The sequence below is a fragment of the Panicum hallii genome, chromosome 8 (assembly GCF_002211085.1).
Source record: "Panicum hallii strain FIL2 chromosome 8, PHallii_v3.1, whole genome shotgun sequence".
In the NCBI taxonomy this organism is placed as follows: Eukaryota; Viridiplantae; Streptophyta; class Magnoliopsida; order Poales; family Poaceae; genus Panicum; species Panicum hallii.
Genome location: NC_038049.1, coordinates 5,023,341 through 5,040,544, shown reverse-complemented (window position 1 = coordinate 5,040,544; position 17,204 = coordinate 5,023,341). Strand labels below are relative to the sequence as shown.

Genomic DNA, 17,204 nt, shown 5'->3' with positions numbered 1-17,204 from the left:
GTAAGCTACCTCACCCTTCCGTTCTAAGATCCTGAACGGGCCAATGTAACGAGGCGACAACTTTCCTTTGACCTTGAATCTGTGCAACCCTCTCTGCAACCCTCTGATAGGTGACACCTTCAGATACACACAGTCTCCTTCCTCAAAAGTCAACTCTCGTCGTCGAGTATCTGCGTAACTTTTCTGACATGACTGAGCCACTTTCAAATTCTCACGGGCAACCTGTACCTGTCTTTCAGCCTCTTTAATGATCTCCGGCCCGAACAATTGACTTTCGCCTGTCTCACTCTAATACAACGGAGTTCTGCACTTCCTGCCATACAATGCCTCGAACGGTGCCATCTTCAAGCTGGCCTGATAACTGTTGTTATAAGAGAACTCTGCGAACGATAAACTCTTATCCCAACTACCTCTATGTTTTAGGGCACAAGCCCTAAGCATATCTTCCAACACTTGGTTGGTCCTTTCTATCTGCCCATCCGTCTGCGGATGATAAGCGGAGCTGAAATTCAACTTCGTGTCCATTGACTCATGCAACTTCTGCCAAAACCGAGATGTGAACTGAGTACCTCTGTCTCACACTATCTTCTTAGGTACCCCATACAAACAGACAATTCGGGAGATGTATAACTCTGCTAATCGTGCCCCTGTGTAGGTAGTCTTCACCGGAATAAAGTGAGCCACCTTGGTCAACCGATCCACTATGACCCATACATAATCATAACCATCTCGTATGCGTGGCAATCCCACGATGAAATCCATGCCGATTTCTTCCCACTTCCATTCTGGCACCTTCAGTGGCTTTAACAAACCGGCTGGTCTCTGATGTTCTGCCTTGACCCTCTGACACACATCGCACAGTGCCACATGAGCTGCAACATCATGCTTCATGCCGTACCACCAGTATCTCTCCTTCAAATCCTGATACATCTTGGTACTGCCAGGATGGATACAATAAGCTGAGTCATGAGCTTCCGGCAGAATTTTCTCACGGAGATGATCCACTTTAGGTACACATATCCTCTTTCAGAACCATACCGTTCCGTGTTCGTCTTCTGTGAAGTCAGGTGCCTTGCCTGCTTCTATCATCTCCCTTATCTCCTGTATCTTAGGGACCTCAAGCTGACCCTTCTGTATCTCTTGCTTGAGGGTCGGCTCTACCTCTATAGTGATTCCTTCTGTATGAGCGACGAACCCCAGATTGAGCCGTTCAAACTCTTCATACAACTCCCGAGGCATCTGGCTAATCATGGTCGCGTTCACATGACTCTTGCGGCTCAAGGCATCAGCAACCACATTTGCCTTCCCTGGATGATAGTATATCTCCAGATCATAATCCTTGATGAGCTCTAACCATCTTCACTGTCTCAGGTTGAGGTCATTCTGAGTGAAAATGTACTTTAGACTTTTATGGTCGATGTATATCTAACATTTGTGACCCAACAAATAGTGCCTCCATATCTTCAGAGCATGTATCACTACTGCTAACTCTAAGTCATGGGTAGGATATTTCTGCTTATGCTTTCTCAACTGACAGGACGCATATGCAATCACGTGTCCCTCTTGCATCACAACACAGCCAAGACCCTGCTTAGAAGCATCACAATAGATGTCAAAACCCTCGTGAACATCAGGCATAGCCAACACCGGTGCAGTTGTCAATCTTTTTCTCAACTCATCAAAGCTGTTCTGACATGCCTCTGACCATACAAACTTCTTATCTTTCTCTAGTAGCGATGTAAGGGGTTTCACTATCTTAGAGAAGCCTTCTATAAATCTCCTGTAATATCCCGCGAGTCCTAAGAAACTCCAGATCTCTAACACTGTTGTTGGCGGCTCCCAATTCAACACATCTCTGACCTTTCCTGAATCCACTGCAATTCCTTCGCCTGTGATAACATGACCAAGGAACGAAACCCCTTTCAACCAAAATTTACACTTGCTGAACTTGGCATACAACTGATTATCTCTGAGTTTCTGTAGAACAAGCCTCAGATGTTCCTCACGTTCCTCCTCACTCCTAGAGTACTCTAGAATATCATCGATGAACACCACCACGAACTTGTCAAGATACTCCATGAACACTTTATTCATTAGGTACATGAAGTAGGCTGGAGCATTAGTCAACCCAAATGATATTTCTGTATATTCATAAAGCCCGTATCTGGTAGTAAAAGCTGTCTTGGCAATATCTGAGGGTCGTATCTTCAGCTGATGATATCCTGACCTCAAATCAATCTTGGAGAATACTCTGGCTCCCTTTAACTAATCAAACTGGTCTTCTATACGAGGCAACGGGTACTTGTTCTTGATGGTAACCTCATTCAAGGCTCTATAATCAACACACATCCTCTTTGTACTATCTTTCTTTTCAACGAATATCACGGGTGCTCCCTAAGGTGAAGAACTAGAATGAATGAACTATTTATCTAACAATTCTTTTAGCTGTTTCTTAAGTTCTTCTAGTTCATCAACTGACATCCTATATGGCCTCTTAGCAATAGATGCAGTACCAGGTAAAAGATCTATGATGAATTCAATGTCGCGTTCAGGTGGCATACCTGGCAAATCATCGGGGAAGACGTCCGGATACTCAAACACCACCCTGATGTTCTCAATCGAACCTGCCTTCAACTAATTCACTGCACAGTCTACTGCGGACGGAAGTGTTGCCATGAACACAAATCGTTCACCTTCTGGGCTTGTGAGGATCACTGACCTTTTTGCACACTGAATAACTGCATCAACTTTGCTCAGCCATCTCATTCCGAGAATGATGTCTATTCCCTTAGAATCCAGTACTATGAAATTGGCATGAAATTCCCTGCCCACAATCTTGAAACTAACGCCAAGACACTGATACATGGCCTTCATATTTCCCCCAGGCGAACTAACTAGCATGTGGTTCAACATAGAATGCACGGGAATGCCATGTTTTGCGACAAACTGAGCAGAAATAAAGGAATGCGATGCTCCAGAATCAAATAAAACTGATGCAGGGGAAGAGTTGACTAGGAACATACCGAACACAACGTCTTGAGCCTCCTAAGTGGTCTCCGCGGCTACATGGTTCACACGCCCGCGGACATAGTTCTGCTGACCCTTGTTGTTCTACGGCATCTGGTTGTTGCTCCTGGGCAGTTGCTGCTGTGGAGTCTGCCTCTGTCCACTGTTGTTGAACTGGCCTGGAGTATTCTGAACGTTCCTCTTGGGAAAACCATTGGCATGGTGTCCCACCTTACCACATCTGAAGCACGTATTACCACCGGTGGGAGTAGGGGTATTGTTCCTCATAGGTGTTCCAGTAGGTGTGTTCTGGCGATTCTGTGGAAAGTTGGGATGCTGCGCTGACTGACCAACACGCTGAGCTTGCTGCTACTGGTTCTGTGGGTTAGGGCGCTGGTATTGATTCTGCCCGTAGTTGACATTCTATCCTCCAGTGCGGAAAGGCATTCCTTGTGGGGGCGTGAAACGAGGGCGTGAGTTGTTGCTGAACTGCCCTGACGACTCAAACTTTTTTTTCTGCTCACCCATCTCCTTGCGAGCATGCTCCACCATAATGGCATTGTCCACCATCTTCTAAAAGTTTTCAAAAGTGTGCACCATCAGCTGATACTTGATAGGACCAATCAGACCCTCCCTGAAGTGATCCTGCTTCTCTTCATCATCTGCTACATCTGCGGGAGCGTAGCGAGACAGCTGGATGAACTTGTCCCGGTACTCACTCACAGACATTGTTCCCTGTTTCAGTGCAAGGAATTCCTTCTTCTTGAGTTTCATCAGACCTTTGGGTATGTGTTGCTCCCTGAACTTGTTCTTGAACTCCTGCCAGGTGATGGTGTTGGGGTGTCATGAGCTGCGGTGTAAGCAACCCACCAATCAGCAGCGGTACCTTCCAATCTACCCGAAGCATACAGAACGTTCTCCTTGTTAGTGCACTGGACGATGTCCAGACCGTCTTGATCCAATCATCAGCTTGCAGAGGATCAGGTGCGTGAGAGAATGAAGGAAGTTTGTGGCTCATGAATTACCTGTGCCTGTCTCTAGCTGGCGGTGGTGGAGGTTGGTTCATCTAGACCTGCATGTTGGCGAGGGTGTTCGCCATGTTGGCGAGTAGCTGACTCTGAGCTGCGAGAAACTGCTCCATCGCTGCTGCTGGTGCCTGGTGCTGCTGACTCTGCTGAGGATCGGGGTTGTTACTGTTGCTTGCTCCCCGTCGTGGCACTGCAGGCTGATCCACTCCTGATCCGGACCTGATGTTCACCATCTGATTGGTTAGAAAAGTGAGACTCATGAAATTAATCATGGAAAATGGATAGGAGTAAGGATAAGATAAAGACAGTAAAGAAAGTAGAATAGGCAACCCCAAGCTTGATTAAACTATCTATCTTTATTATAAACTTGATATAATTGTGGTCATCACTCCATAACTTTATCGCAATCATTAAAAAGATCCAAATCAAATCATTCTCACAAAACCAAGCACACTTAGCACAATAACTAAGATTAAACAAACTATAAGGACCGTTCGAACTAGCGATTACAAAATGACTCCTAAAGACACTCCTAACTTAGACTCCTACATCTAACATCTCTAACGGTAGCGGGTACGATAGTCGGGCTCTCCATAGTGAACACGCTTGCGGGGAGGTGACTCTGGCAGGTACTCGACGGACTCATCGCTGTCATACTCCATGGGTAATTCCTGATCTCCCCTCAGCTGAGCTTCCAGAATCGCCTTCTCCCTTATCGTCTTCCTCAACTTCCTCTTGACCTCCTGGATCTCTGATCCGGCAGCAACTAAATCAGTGCTGAGTGCGGCGACCAACTCCTGCGTGGTGTCCATGAGCAAACTTCCTTCCCCAAGAGGGGGGGGGGGCAGGAATCTGCGCACAAGTGGCACCCTTCATGCGCTGTGGAAACAGCTAAAACTCAGTGCCCTGAAGTTCATCCCGGTAAGCATGGTAGAGATAGTAGAGCGCCCTCCTGGCAGCTTCACTAGTCCCTGTGTCCAAAGTCCTCCTGGGCATGTCATCAAAGTGCTCGTAGTACTCTATCTGGCTACCATATTTCTCATCCGGAACACTAATCACTACTGCCACTAACCATTCCTCCTCCTGCTGGGAATTCTTGTATAGGCAAGCTTCATAACGTGGCATCAGTGGAAAGCTAATTCTCTGCATGGCCCTCCAGAGAAGCGCGGAAAATGGACCTTCGGCAAAATCCAAGCGATGTATCTGCTTCTCATAGTGGGGTTCAGATGGCGGTGGGCTTGCTGCAACGGCTGGCTCTGGATCATCATCTGGATCATCATCTGGGTCCTCGTCACCACCATCAGCCTCCGCTGGGTCCTCATCTTCATCTTCTTCATCGTCTCCTCCTGCGGCACCTGGATCGGCACCATCTCCTCCGGCACCATTCTCCTGGCTGTCGTCTGCGGCATCGGGGTGGTCCTCAGACAGCTCCATGGGCTCCTCCTCAGTGTCGGTGTCCACCTAGCCTCCTCCTCCGTAGTAGCCATAGTGTTCGTCATCGTCGTCCTCGATCACCACGAACTCGGGCAAGTCTCCTAGCTGCTCGGGCGCCTCCTGTTCAAGCTCCTCCTGAGGATGCTGGATCGGATGAGGCGGTCCACGGGTGCTCTTGCGGGTAGTCTGCCTGTTTCTGGCCATCTGTAGCAAACGCGAGGACAGTGCAAGATAGAGGATATTTAGAAAATACTATAGGTGACCTTAAAGTAAAAATAAGTTTGGAAAATACCAACACACTTAAGAGGCAAGCATGAAGTCAAGGATGAGATAATAGTGATATAATAAAAAATAAGATATTTTCAAAAGCAAGCAAGCAGAAGCCGGGCTACTAAGCAAGATAAACCTTAAGATTCGACCATTTCTAACTAGACTAACGTCCTACAGTCAACACTGCTCTGATACCATTTCTGTCACACCCGGTTTAGAAAAAATAACCAGATGCATCCCATATGTGCGCCAGAATCAAGTTCCACACATACAGTAGACGTCACAAGTGAATACCCGAAACAATGCATTAACGAAATAGAGTATAATAGTACTTTATTATTACGTGACTGACAATCTTAATCTTAAATAAATAAATAAACGTCGATGACTAGCAGCGGACTTCAACTTCACAGGCAGATGACTGGGAGACATACGCCTAGTATTCTTCGAAATCTTCAGGGAACACCGGACAGTTATCTTTTTCTGAGTAGCATTATTTTTAATAAAGCAAGTGTGAGTATACTTATGGTTGGTACTCAGCAAGTGGAGTAAACTATATAACATGCAAGGCCAAATCAAGAAAAAGCTGACATAGTTTGACTGCGATAACCATTTTTAGTTGATCAAGTTTTATTTAGCAAGTATTAACTAGGTATAAGTATATACCAACCCTTAAGTAAATAACAGAGATAAATATCCAACAATATAAATGAACAACATCGATTTAGATCATCTTTAAGTTCAATTATCATATGAGGGTCCAAGCCGCTCTTAACCGTGAGCACGGCTGATATATCAGTTTTCACTCTACACAGGTTGTACACTTTACCCACAATTCGTGTTTCCCTTGATGCCTGGGTTTGCAAAGCCCTTAAACACTTCCGAGGTGAGTGGCCGGAATTCACTACAAGACCTTTACGAAGATTCCCTAACTTATGATAATCCGCTAAGATTTCAAGTCAAAACGGTCATAATCCTCCCTAATGAGGAAGTGCCTTAGCTAAGGACCACATATCAAAGCCTCAAGAGGATTGAGCTATACCCCATCGACATGTGGGGCCCGTCGGTCAGCGGCGGGAATGGGGAGGGAGAGGGAGCGCGGGCGGATTGGGCCGGGGCGTTGCTAGGCCGCGCGAAGGGGAAGAAAAGAGGAGAAGAAAGAAGGCCGCGGGCTGGGCTGCATTGAGGAAAGGGAGAGAAAGAGAAGGGAGAGGGAGTGGGCCAGGTGGGCTGGGCCCAAAGTAGAAAGGAGGAAAAATTCAAATACATTTGAATGCATTCAAATTTAAATTTGAAATTTAAATTCAAATAGGAGACAAACAATAAAACAATGCAATACGGCATGAGATGCACAACCCTATATTTTCTTATATTTCTTTTTATGGTTAAGTAAATTACTATTAAGTGCTCTAAAATCTATATAATTGAATAAAAATCCTAGGGATCCTATAAAGAACCTAACAAATTTATTTAGTTTTCGTAGTTTGAAATTTAGGGTGTTACATCGGTTCAACCAGTGCAACTGGGTTTCTGAACTTGATCATTGTTTCAATTTCCAATGCACCGACCCGTTATGTTCTGGTACCGTCGGTTTAACTGGTCCTTTGAATATTTTTTTAGGCATCTTGACAATAATTTGGACCATTTTATATATAGATTGGACTCCATCCATACGATCTAGAAATCCTACAAGTTTAAGCTCACAAACTTATTAGTCCCATTAATTATATTATCACATAATCACCAAAATCGTTGTCGGAAGAATGAACCTTCCCTCAGTAGCCACGTCCTAGCTTTTGCTAGCTCTGACTTCTTTGGAAAAGCAGCTGAGATAAAAATTTGCTTGGCACAACTGTTTTTCTACAGCCTTTTCCATGGACACATGGGGCTCACGTGTCAGCCACTACAGCAGTTCCTGGAGCTGCCGCAGCCATCACCGGAGCACCGCCAGCCGTTGGTTGGCATTATTGCACTGGCTTATCGGCACCGCCAGCGACCGAGTAGCCCTGTCCTTGCACCCTAGTGCTCAAGTTGGAAATGGGCCGGCCCGGACTTGAACTTGGACCTGGCTCCATAACTTTAGGGCCAATTTCTGAGACCACGAGCCGGCCCAAACCATCATTTTCATGCGGCCTCGATGGTCCAACGGGTATGACGGATTGGCCCATTCTAACATACAAGTTGCTAAATGTTACAGCAACATATTTCCTATTAAGCAAATGCATCAGCTCACGAGTTCAGAAAAAAGCAAGCGAAAAATGAAAATGCAGAGCATGAATACATCGTATCAGTTTCCATGCCATGCAGTGAGTGGGTCAATCAAGAAAGCAAAGCACATTCTACACTGAATTGTCATGTGGGAAATGATGGTAAGAAATGCATGCCCATAATGCTGATAGTAAAATGAAGTTGGCTTGTGAGCACCACGCGGCCAACCATTTTTCAACAGATAACAAAGCAACAGGTAACAGACATATCAGCATATCAGTGTGTATTCTGAAATACATCAGAACCTCAAGTCTCGCCAAACTTTAGTATTCAGTAACATCATAAGCTGTTGTCTTGCTGATTGGCTTCATGGGAAGATAAGAATAAGTTCTATGTTAATTTGGTGACGCGTCCAGGGTATGCCCCCTCTGAAAAATTCTGAGTATTGTATCTTAACTTTTAGCACCAATTTGTAGGTGGAAAAAAAGATCCCCACATAGCGATACCCTCTGTTCTCTTAATGCTGCATTCAAACTTGCCCAGAACTAAAAGAAACAACACATGTTCAGCGCTGAAACAAAAAAACTGCCATGCTCAGCACCGAAGGACATTTGCTGTCAGGAGAAATTTTGTTTCAAGTTACATTACACAGACAAGTAGTATATCAGATTACGGGCTCAATACTATATAACGAGCAATCAGATCACAAAGAACTACAACAATTAGAACTCCACCAAATCAGTAAAAGAACAGCCTACATACTAGTCCATTTGATTGGCTTGACCGAGGAAGGAAGTAGGCAACAGATCCTGCCACACCTGATAGGGAAGAACAAATCCTAGCACAAAACCTAGGACAACCAACGGAGGGAAAAGAACAGAGAGACGGGAGAAGCTTACCTGACGGGACAGCCCCCGGAGGGGAGCACGGCGCGCGGGGTCATCGCCGCCGGAGGGTAGAGAGACGCGCCGAGATGCCGTCGCCGCCGCGGCTAGCTCGCTCGACTCCATGCCTATCTCTCTTCCATGCATCATGTCTTGGGTCGACCATATTGGACATTGGGTCAGTAGGCTCCAGCTTCTATGGAGCCTTCTCTGATTCATTGGCCTTGCTTTCGTGGGTCGGGCCAACTACCCAATTGGTCGATCCGGCCCGCTCCCAACATGACCTAGTGCTGAGCAGCGTCCCGCCGCCTTAGGTCATCGAGGGTCACACCTGTGCAGCACCACACGCTCCAGCCACAGCAGCCCCGTGGAGGCTGACAAGGAGGCCCATTTTAACTATTGGACTAATGGGGACGTATCACATACCATGTGCTCGTGGGACTATATTGGTGACCATAAACATTTTACTCTCACGTTGCTACGAGAATAATGCGAATGTCTAGTGATGGTAAAGATGTATGAGCCGAATTCACCATAATAACATGTTAATTTTCCACAATAAAATTCATTCTTAATTCATAAAAAATTGCATAGGAGTATTTCTTTGCAGAAAAATTGCATAGGAGTAAGAAATATGTCGTACGATGGCATAGCGCTTAAGTCGAACATCCGGACACTAACAGCTTGATAAAATTATTTTGTGCATTATTTAAAGTTCTTATAATCAAAGGTAGGCCCTAATTTCAAAATTCAAAAGTCAGGCAACGAGAACCGAAGGGTCCAGGCTGTGTGAAACCCAACCACTTCACTGGTTGGGACTTGCGTAGGCTTTAAGTGCCGCCGTAGATGCTGGGTATTTGATGCGACGACCGCAGGATCGTGCCGGGGGAGAAATGCGAAGGAAGCGTCTCTCCGCCGGCCAGGTGAGATGAACTGCTGATCGATCATCTTCTTCACTTCTTGCTTGCTTGCCCTCCGTACGTTCTTGCCTGGCTTCCTTCACTCGCCAGACGACAACTTGGATCATGTTGGATCCGATCAAGGTCGACGACGACAACTACATGGACGTCGCGTCCAGCGTCAACAGCTGGATCCACCGTGTCCTCAAATGTCAAGTCAAGGCGCTCCGGGTCAACATGGGTATGCATCCCGACTCTGACATGTATTTGCAAAAGCCCCCTCCTCGTCTCGCGGCACTTGACCAGGCTAGAGCCCAGAGGCGTATGGACGTGTCGGAACCTCGACTTCTCAGGCTGTCCTGCGTTGGAAAATCTAGAGATCCTGCGTGTTCGCTGATGATTCGAATTACCGCCACCAAATTTGGGTTTCTCTGCGGCTGGAGGAAGTGTACTTCAGGACTCCCCTGCTGGAGAGCATGCCAGAGCTGGTGGAAGCATATGTCCGGATTGGCAAGTTTCAGGACCGCTGCTGTTGTGATGATCCCATGGGTTGTTATCATGTTCTGCATCCGCATCCTAGCTAGCCACATTACAGATAGTGACGCTGAAGAAGGTTCAGATGATTCTGCTACACAAGCCACCACAAAGTGCGTGCTTCTTGAAGGTTCAGCTCAAGCTAAACATGATTAGTGTATATATGTGTGTTCCATTCAAAACTGTACCCGCTGATAGCAATTATATATATGGTCATGTGCGTATACTTACTATATGATCATGTTCCAATAAATATCCCATGTACGTCATGGTCTTGATAGAATAAGCTATACTTACCATAACTTTAATTTTTCTTCTTTGCAATCTCTTCAGTATATTTTCAGAAGGGATTTGAGATGGTGCCCCACATTTTCCAAGTTGAAGAGCCTGGTACTCAATGATGTCTTCTGTGAGCCTGCTGATCGCACACAACCGTGTTTTCTTTAACATGCACCAGTTTTAGAGAAGCTCGCAGTTCTATTTTCTCATTACCAGGTACAAGATTTCTAAATGGGCAACTACTATTGCAATCATAGTTATATAGTAAATTATAATTGGTTGATCTTTGAAACTTCATATCATTTACTGCAGGTTGAACACAAATATAAAGTGGAAATCAAACACAAATATAAAGTGGAAATTAAAGGACGCCCTGATGCAACAAATAGGTCAACTATAATATCACAATACCTTCAGATTGTCGAGGTCAAATGTGGAATGGTCGATGAAAGAATTCTCAGCATTCTGAATTTTCGGGGTACATATGACATATGTAAGAAAACGGCTAACACTGGTTTTCTCCTATGCTTCTATGTTTTATAGTAGCAACTACTTTTGCTTGATAAATTTCTATGCTCATGTGGCAAAATATGATACCAGATGCAAATAAAAAAGCAACTAACAAAGAATAAAGTAAAGCAATGAATAAAGCTAAACTAATTCATTTTTGACATAATGCATTTACAATTATCTTCTGGCACATATTCTATTCAAGGATGATGGGAAATTTACATGTCAAAGACTGCCAATCTCTGAGGCAAGTCATGTATCCTCTGTTGAAACAGGCTGGGTAATTATCATAGGTTTCAATTCTAACTCCATTCTAACTTATGGTGCAGTTTGAGGAACTAGATTTTTTTTATGCACTGAATTCAATTATTGTATAGATCCTTGCCATGTTTCAATATCGTTGTCGAGTACCCTGAACGTATTGTGCTTCTCATGGTTGTGCAGATTTCCAAATCAGAGTAACAAAAGAATGAAGAAGGAAACAACTATTACGTAGTTAACCATTGTGGATACTAGGAAAAACAACGCTATGATTCATCATATGAAGCACCATGTTATGAAGGGTCACCATATGAGACCAGCTATGCTATGTGAGTTTTACAGCAATGTTCCCTAATTATTGGCTCAAGGTGCCTGTTCATTTCCTGCTATATTGTGTCAAGAACTTGTAGTAGCGTTATATTGTTTTACTATGTCAAAACTGGGCTTATGTGTTATGAGACACTTTATCTCTTCTCTAGCAAGTCATCATATATTAATTTTTTTCTGTACTGTAGCACTACTCGAAACGGTCAGATTTCATTGGATTTCTCAAGTGAAAATATGCATTTCAACTTTCCTTTCCAAGTGAAATTGAATCTCTTGTTCAGACGGAGGGGTAGACTTTGCTAACGGATTCCATGGCAGGATATTGTTTATTGTTGAGTTTGTAGAGGAATTGGGTGGAAATCCCTGTACGGTGATCTGTCGGTTTCATGAACAATTGGTTAGCTGCTTGATCAGCTTCTGTAGTATCTATGATCTGTCGGTTTCATGAACAATTGGTTAGCTGCTTGATCAGCTTCTGTAGTATCTATAATATTCAGAAAACAGCCTGAACCATGTTGGGCAGCAGGAAAAAAAAATAAAGGTCCGAGAACTGTGGTGCTGCGGCCTCAGTGGCGCAGCCCCTTCTCTTGCTGCGACGCTGCGAGGTGGCGGGAAGGAGATGAGTAGATGACTATGGATAAATTTCTAGAAAATAAAATTATACCGTTGTGTCATGGAGCTGCAGCTGATCTCTGGCCTTGTACTGGTGCACGAGTTAAAGTGTTAAACCTGTCCGGCATGCGTGGAGGAGGTCCTGATTGCGGGGTATTACATGAAGGTTTACATGGAAGAGGAACATGAAGGTCCTGATCTCAATCCGTGATTTCGCTGGATCACAAGCATATACAGGCGCTAGTAGTACAGCTTCGTTTCATCTTTTTTTTCTTCCATTTTCTTTTCTTTTTCTCAATTTGGGATAACACATTGCCTGACCAACCTTTGGTTTCTACACCGGAAGGTGCAAACCATTAGTGTAAAATATCAATTGTGTAGAATATATAGTTTGCAATACGTGTGCATCCCAATCGTGCTGATGTCATTTAAATCAGCTGGCAAATGTCGGGACTCAGGAAGTTATTTGCAGAACAGGAAGCAACATGAAACTCCAAAATTTCAAGTCCAGGACTGACCGTTGGCTGCCATTTTACGCATCGTAAGTTGTATCCACGGGACACGTACCAGGCCACATATCCGTCTCATTAGGAAGAATAACAAGGAAATAAGAGCTCTGTTACAATGATTGTAAAGTACCAAAGGGTACTTTTCCCTTGAATTTTTTCTGGCTGTTGATCTATGGAAGGTATTTTCAAAAATCCAATTAATAGCATTAAGGGTATGATAGTTTGTCAATAGTCAGAACGGTTCCGTCGATCTGGTCTGTCACCCTGGAGAAAAGAAACTCTGAGGAATGCACGTTCGTGTAGCAACGGAAGACCAGCAGAACAGGATAGTGCTGTGCATGTGCTTCTTCAGAGTTGCACGCTCTTCTGCTATTCAAGAGGAACAAACCCATCAGTTAGTTGTCTTCCACTGCTCGTTAAGCTGATGCATCGACTAAATCTTGGAGATCTTCCTGGGTCGTTCACGGACATGACCCTTCTCGGCGCGGCGGTGGCGATGCCTGCTCGGATGCAACGGAGCACTGCCGTTCCACGGGGCCGCGGCGGCGAATGGCGATGCCTGCTCGGAAGCAGCAGAGGAGTGCCGCGGCGGCACGCGACACTCGAACTCCTGGACCACAGCTCCAACAGCTGCGCGCAGTAGTCAAGAGCACCCGGCGCTGCAACTGCAACGGGACGAGAACGAGACTGTCGCTCCAAACGCCGGCCGGGAGGGCGTCAGCACTGTTCGAGCGACGGCCTTGTTGGAATCGTCGGCCGCCGCTCGAAATGCCGTCCACCCCCGACCTGGGCAGGGACTCCATGAGCTCCTCCTCTGCTCCGTACTTCGGCTCGCCGGAGCGTCGCCGGCGCCGCGTTCCAGCTGCTACTCGGACGCGATGCAGTCGCTTCTCGCCTCCGCTAGGCGTCCTTTGGCGCCGGCTCCCAGCTTCCGATGAGGCTTCACGACCGTCCCCGACATTGTGGCCGTTGCATTCGCGACTTGGCTGCGTCGGGAGCCATGCCTCCGTTCCAGGTTCACTGTCACATAAGGCATTGCGCGCTGGCTCGAGCACCTGACGGGCCGTGGGAAGCAGAGAATGAGGTAGCCGTTCACGACGCGGCAATGAAGATAAATTGACTGGGAATGAACATTTACCGAGGAGTCACGGCTAAAAAAACAACAACAACGTGCAATTACCCTTATACCCTTTCTTAATTATAAAAAAATAAATTAAATTAGTACTCGGTCCCACTTTTTGTTACTTGGTCCCATATTTTTTACCACCAAGTACTTTAGTCAAGGTACTTCCAGGTACCTCCTATCTTGACCAACGTACGATTCTGTCAGACAGCTCTTATTTTTTCAATCGTTGTAAAAAAATTTCAGGAAATAAATAGGCGCCTAACAAGGACAGATATGTTACTGGGTTCTGGCATGGCATCCTAAGGACCTTGAGCAAGCCATTCATGCAAGGTTGCAACTTGCAAGTTGCAACAAACAGCTTCGCACGGAAAATAATCCTAGAGACAAAGGCACCATGCTTTGTTTCTAGGCAATATCAGTGCCAGCATGAGACTTAATCAGGTCCAGCTAGATAATTGAAAACGCTAAATACTAACTCTTAACTTCGTCCAACAAATGAAACTGTAAACAATCCCACAGACAGGAGGAAGCATTCAGTTGTCAGTGCTTCTGCTGCTGCAGCCTAATGGAATGCAGTGGTAGAAGAAGATCCGTCTTCAGCTTTAAGCTTCTATTCCTAGAAACTAAAACCTGTACAGATCGAAAAGCAGAGTAAGTGTCATGAGGCATAATCTGAGAAATTCTTGAGAGGTTAAAAAAAGGTAAGTAAACATGAGATGCAGGAAAAGACCTAATGTGTAAAAACTGATTGACCAAACTGAAGCAATTTGGAATATTCCAAACTTGGAGTGGTGAACAAGTAAAATGCAGAAAGAATAGAAGCTTCAATCAATTACTTCCTCTGTTCAAGAACATGACATCTTCAGAACATTGGCAGTACTTGACATGCAACTTTTTTTTTGAAACGTGATGACATGCAACTTTGAATTTCACCTAAATAAGTATCTTGGTACATTATTGCGTTTTTGACATGCAACTTTAGAGTGTTCCCTTTTAAATAAAATATGCTGTCACAAAATTGTAAAATTATTGACCAACCTAAACAGTATTTATATATATGTCGCGTAGCTGGTAGTATTCCATTAGTTTTGAAGTAAATCTTCCAGTATTTGCACTACAAACACTGCTAGCAAGAAAAATTGCTGCTCAGGTGAATATAAAGATATTGATGAGAAGCAGATAGCCCTTAATGTAGATTCTAGCCGAAAAGGTGGATATCAAAGCTGGTACATAAGTGCAAGTAGCCGAGCAGAAATGGATTTGGATGTCACATCATTGTATATTTGCATCCTTGCATAGAACTTATCCACTTTCATAAGTGTTCACTGTTTTCCTAAAGAAGTTAGGAGTTTCTTGTGTTGCTTTTTCTTTCCCACATACAGAGGCAATTTTAATATCGAAAGCATGGAGACTCAGCCTAAGTGTACAAACACTTGTGAACAAAATTGATCAAATGATGTTTTCCACTTCCCATCACCAGAATGCTCTGAAGATTTTGATTTCCAGAATAATTTGGTATATCCATTATCCAAATCACTACTTTAGTAACTAATATGGAGTTTATTCGCTGCGTGTGACTTTAATTTTCTACATATATTAAACCGAACAACAGAAATATCAAAAGCATGAATGCAGTTAGCTAACTTACTGATGTTAAGTTTACTCAGGAACTTCAAAACTTTAGTAGCTCTTTCGTCAACCACTCCACATGTGACTTCAACTCTATTAATTTGTGCTGATATGGTGGGTGGTAGCTCCTCTGGATCAATCCTTCCTTTCATTGTCACATTAAATCCCTGCAGCTGTAGTATCATAAATATTTCACCAAGATCAATAAACAACCTACATAAAGTTCTACGATGCAACAGTTGCCTGTTTAGAAACTGTTTACCTTGTAAAATAGAGAAAGAGAAAGCTTCTCTAAAACTGGTGAATGTTGAAGAGTACATGCTAGTGGGTGTACATCGGGCACACACCAGTTTTCATTGAGTGACAAAGTCTTTAATCGACTAAAAGTAGGGCACCATTTCAAGTCTCTTCTGAAAATAAACTGAACAAATAACAACCAGATACATCAATTAATCAAACAAGGTGAACATGAACATGACGGTCTGAGGTGGCATACCATTTCAGCACCAGCTGCCAACACCAAAGTCCTTGCTTGTGATATACCATGCAAAAGCACGGATGAAGTGTCATTTCGAATGCAACCATTGCAGCTCTCATCACCACAGTCCCCATTGATAGAACGGCTGCAACAGTCACAATTACAATCCCCCGAGATTACAAGTAGTGCCCGAACCAACAAGGGCATTCTCTCAAGTACAGGAGCCCTGCCATAAGTGACATGTAGCAGAAGTGAAGCAAGATTTGGGGTATGGATTCGGGTGCGGAAGCTCCGGTTAAACATGCCTCGTGTGATGTTCAGATACTTTAACGACTGCAACGAGATCCTCTCGGCACATCTGAAGCTACAATCTGCAATATGCAGATACTGCAACACGGGACATCTCGACAAGTCAAGAAAATCATCACTGAACACCAGACCGTGAAGCGATAGCCTGGTCAGGTGCCTGGAGGCGAGGGGTGGGTCCTCCGGCCGAAGAAAAGCAGGGGATTTCCCATGGATGCTGAGCCGGAGCTCCTGGACTTTGCACTGCAGGGCATACCTGACCCAGAGCCTCATGCGGCGAACGTCGACGGCGGGTCCGGTGACACTGAGGTCGAATTTCTCGAGAGGCGAGCTTCCGCGGAGGAGCAGAAGGGTGTCCACGAACTCCCGGACCTCCTCAAAGGGCGCCGGCAACTTCCCGTCGGCGCCGACGATGCGGAGGCCAGTGGCGAACTTCCAGAGGTCGAGCCAGCGCCGCGCGAGCACGCAGGTCTGCACGGCCTACTGCGCCGGGAGGAAGTAGAGGACGCGGTGCAGGATCTCGTCGGGGAGGGAGCCGATGCGGTCGCCGCCGCACGCCGGAACCGCGGCAGGCGCTCCCTTGGGCGCCTTAAGCGCACGCATTCCGCCGCCCGTGGAAGGAGGATGCCGCCTAGCTCCGCGGGGCAGGAGGCGAAAGGGGCGAGCTGGGAGGTGAGGTTTGGGAAGAGGCAGATTGGGGTTTCGCGGGTGGCAGCGGTCGTGAGGAGGTTAACTGGGAAATTTTACGGCAGCAGAAAATTGGTTTTTCTTTTTTGCATTTTCCATGTGGTCGCAAAAGAAAAGGCTTGTTTTTTTTTTTAAGAGAGAGTTTGGCGACCTGTGTGCATGCACTCAAACTCAAATTTAGTAAATTTTTTATTTAAGTTCTACTTTTGAAATCAGT

At 45.2% G+C, this 17,204-nt stretch overlaps 2 protein-coding genes across 3 annotated transcripts; one reads left to right on the top strand and one right to left on the bottom strand.

Moving 5' to 3' along the window:
- The first annotated feature begins 9,855 nt into the window (after positions 1 to 9,855).
- On the top strand, positions 9,856 to 11,085 carry LOC112903550. Its single transcript, XM_025972809.1, has 4 exons — positions 9,856 to 9,960; positions 10,107 to 10,229; positions 10,597 to 10,653; positions 10,855 to 11,085. Exons 1-4 carry the CDS (start codon positions 9,856 to 9,858, stop codon positions 11,083 to 11,085), a joined length of 516 nt encoding a protein of 171 aa, XP_025828594.1.
- A 3,064-nt stretch (positions 11,086 to 14,149) lies between these two features.
- On the bottom strand, positions 14,150 to 16,967 carry LOC112903446. 2 transcript variants are annotated; one of them, XM_025972720.1, is made up of 4 exons: positions 16,013 to 16,967; positions 15,779 to 15,937; positions 15,536 to 15,689; positions 14,150 to 14,517 (listed from the first exon to the last, which is right to left on the bottom strand). In XM_025972720.1, the coding sequence occupies exons 1-4, from the start codon at positions 16,571 to 16,573 to the stop codon at positions 14,504 to 14,506; spliced, it is 888 nt and encodes a 295-aa protein (XP_025828505.1). In that variant the 5' UTR covers positions 16,574 to 16,967; the 3' UTR covers positions 14,150 to 14,503. The 2 variants fall into 2 exon arrangements, with proteins under 2 accessions (XP_025828505.1, XP_025828506.1); XM_025972721.1 differs by having other exon boundaries at positions 15,536 to 15,683.
- Positions 16,968 to 17,204: the final 237 nt, after the last annotated feature.